Consider the following 7,961-nt stretch of genomic DNA (forward strand, 5'->3'; position numbering starts at 1 on the left):
GGCGGGCTGCATGCTGCTATGGGGGATGCTCGCCCTTCTCCTTCACCAAGCCACCTGCCACCAGGGCCAGCCCATGCTGCCGGTGAGGCTGCTGAGTCTCCGAGCCCTGGCTGCCCCGGGGTCCCCCGAGCAAGCTTGGGCATCGCTTTGAGCTTTGCTGCCCCTGCACGATTTTGGCAATGCCCATCGCCCTCCTTTGGGGTCTGGAGCTGTGCTGGCGACGGGGTGCCTATGTCATGGGGTGCGGACCAGCATCGGTGGGGTGCAGTCCCCCAGGGGCGGTGGGGGCCCCCAAAAACCTCTTTGCGGTTCCAGCACCCAGGCTGTTTTGGGGTGCCTTCCAGCTGGTCCCTAGAGATGCTGCAAGCCTGGGGAGCCTGTGCACGGCGTCACTGTCTGCGGGCCCTTCTACCAAGCGACACTAGATGGCATCCCGACACAGGCAGTGGCTGCCACCGCCTGCCCAGGGTCACCGGAGGCACCACACCGAAATGCCGGAGACCCCGCACCCGGCCGGTTGGGGACCTCGCTGGACCTCGGGCACGGTCCGCTGTTGCTTGCAAGGTCTGGTCGGGGCTCCTGCCTGCATCTCCTCCTCATCCCTGGCAGGTACCTGCAGGGTGCAAGCAGCCCTTGGGGAAGGACTTCCCAAGGCTTCCTGCCCTGCGCCGTGGCTTCTTCCCTGTTACGGGATATGTCAGTGCCCGTACGTCCGTCATAATACTCTGACCTCTTCCCCTCTCTTTCTCCCTTTCCTCCTCACTGATATTAAAGCCTCCCCTGCATCTCTGCCGTGCACTGAAGGGCTGGCAACAGGAGTATTTTCATCCCAGGGCTTTTCTGGCAGGGACCTGCTGCGGGGGATTCCTGTTGCTTGCTGGAGCGTGGGGTCCCCAGTCAGTGCCGGCCATCAGGGACCGGCGTAGGACCAGGGTTGCACACCCTCCTGCAGGCAGCAACACAGGGAGACAACAGACATGCTTTTCTTCCCCCTCTTAAACCTCGTGCCCCCAAAAACCTCTTTGCGATGCTGCCTGCCCTGGCCTCTCTGGAAGACTAATGTTTGAGCACGGCTGGCCACGTGGTGCTCATACCATAACTTCACCTGACGCTGAGCCCCGACTGCAGGCTGAGCACCAGCTCTTCTTAAGCTCGGGAGGAGAGGGATAACTCTCCTCGTAAATGCAGGTTTGATGTGCGCCTTCACCTCTGCAGTCCTGGGCTGCTGCCAGGGCCAGGAAAGTGCCAAACTTAAACAAAAGCGGCTGTTTCCGCAGGTTTTCTGGAAGTGCTGAAACTTTCACTAGAAAGCATTAGCCCAGGAGATTTTTGAGCCAATGAACACAGGGGTTGTTACTTGGTTTGGGTGTTTGGGTGCCTTATTTTCTCTAGGCTCAGTGCTGACTTTGCCCTGTGCCAGGTGAGCTGCTCCCAAATTTAATCACCCCGGTTACTACAGAGTTGCAGGTGTCTGTCTTCAACTCCTCGCCTTTGCTGCCAGTGCCTGCTCTGCCCTGCCCTGCCTTTGGGTGCCCTTCCCCAGGTGCAGGGCGTAGCGGCTGCTTGGCTTTGGGAGGTCTCGAGGGGCAGAGCCCCTGAAAATCAGTAGTCTGGACACGTGCTGGACAAAGAGCAGCTGGGAAGTGGCTCAGAAACCTCCTGGCCAGGGAGCCCCAAGGGCCCCAGCTCCCCTGCCTGGTGCAAGACCAAGGGAGGGGGAAAGGGGCTTCGCGTTAGGGCATGTGCCTGCGGCTCTGCCTTAGGGACCTGGATATATGTCTTTACTAAGAGCCTGTGCAGTGTTACAGGCCCTTCGGCTGCTCCTTGAAGTCCTGCTGACGGCTGTGAAATACGGGAGGCGAGTGCGGGGCAGCACATCTGGGCGGGATGGAGTGAGCGGCTCCGGGGCTGGGGCTGGCACGGTGGGTAATGAGACGCAGATGAGGGGAAAGGAGTGTTTTTCCTGGCAGTCCAGATGGGCTTGACTTAATACTTGATTTAGAGGGTTTGAAAGTGGGGCCTGGCTGCTGGGGAACAGACCCCGAGCACTTCCCGGGGCGGCGAGGGGGGGGTCTTCACTGGCTTTTCAGATATTTAATGGCCCAGCGCAGTCTAAACAGGGAAGTACTTTGGGGTGAGATTAGCACAACATAATCACATCTTAAAAGGTCTTCAGAGACACAAGGCACATCCGCTCTCATATTAATTACTTGTTATTAATAAAGCTGGGGTCAGGCTAGAGGTGTTCACTCCGGAGCGTGCTGATTCCCTCTTTGCAGAGTGGTGGTGTATCCAAAAGCAGCACAAAGCCCCACAGCCTCCACCTGTGCCCATCCTGCTCCGGAAACCAAATGGCCAACATTCCTACAACCGCCTTTAAAACTAATTTGCCCCATAATACCCTGAAAGGGCCACGTCTTTCTAAGTGCCCAGAACACCTCTGAGCACTGTAAAATAATAATAGCCAGGGTGTTCTCAGCATGGGAATTTCCTGCTATGATTGATTTCTAATTTGCAATGAAAATACAGCCGCCCGTGTTCCCGGGGCCAGGCTGATGCAGCTGGCTTGCAGGCAGGAAGGAGTTGGCTCCCTCCATCGCTGTGAGGCTGATCCCTGGAGGGCTACGGCTGTGCTGGGCTGGGAGGAATTAGCAGCCGTTCCCGTTTGCCCCTGCTCGCTCTGGTGTCCCCCCGGAGGGAAGGGGCTGAGAGGTGGGTGGGATGCAGGGTGTCCTGGGGGTGACATGCCCGGGCAGCCTGTGGGGGAACGTGCTTGGGTTTCCTGATCGCTGAGCAAGAGCAGCCAGAGAGCACGCGAGGATGGATGGGGGAGCTGCACCGGGGAGACCAGCGTACAGGTTTGCTGCTTCGGAGCTGCGCCTCGCTGCGATGTCAAGGAGAGGCCTTCCTCCCAGTGGGGAGGTACGTGGCCAGGGCAGGTGCCCAGGGAGTGCACAGCCCCCAGCACACCCTCCCCGCTCCTCTGCGGGCAGCCCCGGCGTCCCTTTGCAGGACAGCCATTGCACTGAGTAGCGCTTGATGATTTTTTAATCTGTGAATTTCTCTGGTTTCTCTGAACTCACGTAAGATTTTAGCATCTGCAGCGCCCTGTGGCAAGGAGTGCCCAGGACTGCCCATGCACTGAACAAGGCAGCATCTCCCTTTGCTCTCCCCCTGCTCGCCTCTCCTTGCATGGGATGCCCCTGGTTCTTGCATTGGGGGGAAAAAAAAAAAGTGAGCATCGCTGTGTGGCATCTCCAGGCTGCTTGTGACCCTGTAAACCTCTTCCCAGTTCCCATGACTGCCTGAGGTCCTCGTAGTTAGCCTCAGGTGACAGCCAGTTAGAAGCAGAAACAGGACACCGTGCGTGTGTGTCTTTGAGTGGTGCTGGGACCGGGGGGGTCTCCAGCGTGGCCTGGGAGTCCCACAGCCGCTAGTCTCATCCTACGCCGTGCAGATGAGATGTGGTTCCCACAGCCCTGTCACTCGTGCTGCAGTACCGACTTGTAACCCCTCTGCCCGTCAGCCCCGCCGGGAGTCCCCCATGCTGTGTGTGCGGTGGCCTGTCCCTGCCACCTGCCTCCGGTCCCCTTCTTGCCCCTGGGGCACCCCATGGGCAGGAAGGGGGCTCGCGAGCGACAGCCCTTTCTTGTGGCTGGCGGGAAGGGGGGCAACAAACACCTGCAGGGGGGGATTTGCAGAATAACCTGGGCGGGGAGCAAACCTGAGCCTCCAGCGGGCAAGTCCTGCTGCTGGCTTGCTGCTGGGAAGCTGCCCCAGCCTGTGACTGTGCTGCCGCAGCTTCCTCCCCGGGTGCCCCCCTCACGTGCCGGCCCCAAACACATGCCGTAGCTGTGCCAGGAGCGGCGTCTTGCCGGCTGCTGGTGTGGTTAGAGCCCCCATGTCTCTCGTGACTGCCTGACCCGGTGGGGTGGGGGCCTCAGGGCTGGCTGCTCCATGTGCTGCGGGCAGGGCGAGAAGGGACTGGTTTGGCACCAGGTCCCGTAGGAGCAGGGAGGTGCTGGCAGTGCCACCTGGAGAGGTGGGGTGGGCGACATGGCACCTGTAGGGTCAGGACTCAAGCTGGGGCAGCTCCCTTGCAGAGGCATCCGTGGCTACTGGGATCAGCCTAAGGACTTGGCCGGGCAGGCATGTCCGGCAGCCATCCATCCCCTATTGCACTCAGCAGAGAAGACCGTGGGCTGGCAGTCATTGTCGGTGTTGCTGCTGTGCCCCCTCAATGCTGGTGATCGTTTTGAACACCAGCACCACTCCTCCGTGCGTCCCTCTGGATGGTCTGTCTCTCCCTCCCCATCCTTCACCCGCAGCATCCCTCCCCACACCCACTCACGGCACCCGTCCAGCCACGTCAGGCTGCTCCTTGCCAAGAAGCTGTGTGAGACGCAGGGGGCAGGAGCTGAACTGGGACATTCATTCGTCTGCTTTGGCCTCGGCATCTCCCAACCCTCCTGCAAAAGGGCTGCAGACACGTCCCCGGGGCTCAAGGGGGTGCGGGGCTGGCACCCCCGTCGTTCCCATCCTTGGTCCGCCTGCTTCACGCCTTGCGCTGCCCATGCTTTTATCCAGGATTTGGGCAGGGCAGGAGAGCAAGGGCAAGGAAAACAAGCCGGCGCATCCTCCCTTGGGCAGTGGGAGAGCCCGGAGGGGCGGAAGTCGCCTGTTTGTTTAAGGTGCAAACAAGTGCTGTTAATCTGCTGCCTGTTTGTATTTCTTTAGAGCCCCCCGAGCGTTGGGGGAGCGGAGATGGGGTCTCGCCTTTGTGCGGGGGCAGGGTCAGGCTATTGGAAGTGGAGGTGAGAAAACACAGAGGGGCAGCTGGAACCTGCTTTGGGAGGGAAAGATTTTTTTCGGCTATTTATGATAATTAGTGGGAAACGTTCCTCAAGCGTTTCAGATGATTCTGTAATGAAGTTGGGCCGAATGTCCCGGCTTTGTTCCCCTGGAACCATTAAAAATCCCCCTTCTTTGGCTGCCTTAATGCAATGCTGAAAAGGCACAATGGCATAAAAGTAGCTCTGGGCAGGGCGGCACGCCTCCTGCCCAGCCAGATAGAGCCCTTCAGAGCCCAGATTTTCTGGGTTATAAACTCAGCACTCGCAATGTTCATGCAAAGGCTGCTGCGGATCCCGCGCCCGGGGCTCCTTCGCATCCCTGGTGCCGGTCAGTGCGTGTGAGTGTCAGCCGTCCAGCACCACCAAGCTTGAGACTGCGGGGTCCTGGGGGGGGGGGGGGGGGGGGCGGACAACGGCTGACACAAACACATGGGGGTGAGAGAGAGCAGGCACAGCAAGGGATGCCAGCACTCCGCTTTTACAGAAAAGCTGCTTTCTCCCTGTGGTTGTGGCTGGGGGGTTGCCAGGGTGAAATGCTGCGCCAGGAGAGGACTCATCCCTGTGCAGGGGGAGATGAGGAGTCCAGCCCCAAGGAAAGCGCTTCTGAGTCAGTGCTGTTCTGGGCCAGATCCTGCCTTGCCCACTAGGGCCAGCCAGTCCCCCAGGCACCACCGCAGAGCAAGGCGCGTGAAATCCAGCCGTGGCCCTCTGGGTGTATCGCTATCAGGCTGCAAGAGCTGGCTCATTCTCCTCTTGCTTTTAGCAGTGGAAGGCTTCTCCAGCATAAGTGATGAAAAGAAAATCCACCTGCCTGATCTCACGCATCTATCAGCACTACTTCCCCAAGGGTGACGTGCAGAGCTAATGGGAGCTCTCCTGCTACAGCCGGGATAAGAAGAGAAAATGGCAGGAGCTTTTAGCATACTGATGGGGGCTGAATGTGATGATTTTCGGTGTCCCCATTGATATTCCCATCCGGACTCCAGCCGGTGAGCTCAGTGTCCCAGGCTGGGACATGGGGCTGCAGCTGGGGGGGGGGGGACCCCCCTGCTCCTCCTTTGGCTGGGCGAGGGCAGCTGGGGAGCACTTAGGCACCCGGTGTGGGCACCCGGCAGCAGCACAACCCTGCAGTGCTGCGAAGGCGTGAGGGTGCTGTGCCTGCTGGCCAGGCACCTTCCTTCCCATCCACAGCCAGCGTTATTTAGATGGTGAGCGCTAATTGGGATCACGTCACCCTTAATGCCCACCCGCTGCCCCATGGCTGGAGCCGACGTGCCCCCGCGAAGGCATTAAATCATCAGGCCGGGGAGGAGAGGTTAAGGGCTGGGAGCACAGCTCCCCGGGAGCTGCCCCGTCTTTCCACTTCACCTGCCCCAGCTGTAATCAAGCGATCATATCGGCCCCCTCGCTCCTTTCAATGGGGGAAAATTTGCAGACAAATTCCTGCCAGCGGGACGTTGGAGCTCTCCTGGGTGGCGGGATAAAGATACCTGTCACCTCCACCCGGCCCCGCCGCCGGCTCACGCTGGGAGCACGGCTGGGGAGCCCGGTGCTGGCTGCGGGGCTGGTGACTCCGGGCAGTGTGGGAACGGGCCAGGAGGGCTCCCGGGAGGAGCAGGAGGGCTTTCCTTTTCCCTGAGATAATGCATGGCCTGCAGTGGTGAGGTGACACAGTGAGCCCAGCTGTGAATAGGCTGGAGCCCTCACCTCCAATTTCTGTTACGGCAGGTCCTGAAGCACCGCTTGAATTATGATGCCTTTGCCAGTCCCTGTGTCTGTCCCAGCAATCTTTTTTTGGGAAAAATCTCTAGATACACAGTAAATTTTCTTTGGGAGCTGGGGTAGAGGTATTTGGACACCTGCTGGCACTGGAATGGAGTATTTGGCTGGTGTATGTCTGCAGGCAAGGGTCCTGGGCGAAGTGAGGTGCATTTGGTCTCGGAGATGGGGACATCAGCACGGGGTGCTGCCTGCATCATGCTTTAAGCCTCCACACCAAGCCAAATTGCTCTCTTTGCAAAGTTCGCCATGGGAAACCGGCTATCTCGATGTGTAAAGGTGATGATACTGAGCCTTGTGGACCATGGCAAGCCCGTGGCTTCCCGAGTGGCATGCAGAGGGTGGACACTGGCAGCATGCAACAGCTCTAGCCAAGAAGCAGCACGTCTGATGGACCAGGCAGCTCCGGTAGCACCCCCATCGCTGCTGGCACACCTCCACCCCTTCACTCTGCTTCCCCCCCCAAGGTCCAGCGATTGCTTTCCAACAAATTATTTCCATAAGCTCTTGGCAGAGGCCGGAGACAAAAGCTCAGGTATGGAGCGGCGGCATGCCCCTGACCTTTCCCACCGCTGGACAAACAGAGCCAGCAGCACGAGGCGGGCGCACAAAGGCACTGCGCCGGCCGGAGCGCTGACCCCGCCGTGCCACAGCTACCTGCTGCTCCACCACAATGGCCCCGCGGCCCCGGCCGGCCTGCCGGGGCGATGAAAAAGGGTCGGAGATAATAATGAGCCTGACTACCACTGCTCTCTTCAGAGAACCGAGTCAACTCCTTCGGAGGAAAGAAAAAAAAAAAAAAGAAGAGAAAAAAAAAGAAAGAAAAACCCCTCTTGGATAATAAAGAAGTAACAAATGAAGACTGAAAGCCTATAGAAGGCGTCTTAACCCAGCGAAGAAAAAAAATGTCAACATCTGTGGAGCTGTCTGCAAAAACAGACCGAACCCCAATGAATACCCTCTAGAAAAGGCATTCACTCGAGGAAAGGCAAAAGGCTACATTTTTCTATGGAGGTATAAAGATTTTGATGAATCTGCCCTTTCCCTTTCCAGTGCAGTTGAACCAAGCGCTAATGTTCATCTTCAGCTGTATTAAAGGGTGCGGAGGGGAGTGGAGGCGGGGAAGAGTCTTGATCTGAAAGCTTATGAGGAGGGTGGATTTAGGAAGCCTGGATAGATGTCTGAGCACTAAGGCAAGGAAAAAAAGCAACAGGCATTAGAGAAAATACTGTTTAACAAGAGTTTCTTTAGTCAGCCCATTTGAGCAGAGATTGGTGCACCATAAACGTAATCCTCTTAGTGCTGACTTAAACGTGTTTGTACAAAACA

At 58.2% G+C, this 7,961-nt stretch overlaps 1 protein-coding gene across 1 annotated transcript in view; it reads left to right on the top strand.

The window, feature by feature from the left end:
• Window positions 1–7,694, top strand: part of LOC103925389 (carboxypeptidase N subunit 2-like) — a 10,160-nt gene extending 2,466 nt beyond the window's left edge. Inside the window, exon 2 of the mRNA XM_009334100.1 lies at window positions 7,686–7,694. Coding sequence (XP_009332375.1) covers window positions 7,686–7,694 — 9 coding nt within the window. The remainder of the gene's footprint in view (window positions 1–7,685) is intronic.
• Window positions 7,695–7,961: the final 267 nt, after the last annotated feature.

Source organism: Pygoscelis adeliae, unplaced genomic scaffold, assembly GCF_000699105.1.
Source record: "Pygoscelis adeliae isolate BGI_AS28 unplaced genomic scaffold, ASM69910v1 Scaffold161, whole genome shotgun sequence".
NCBI lineage: Eukaryota > Metazoa > Chordata > Aves > Sphenisciformes > Spheniscidae > Pygoscelis > Pygoscelis adeliae.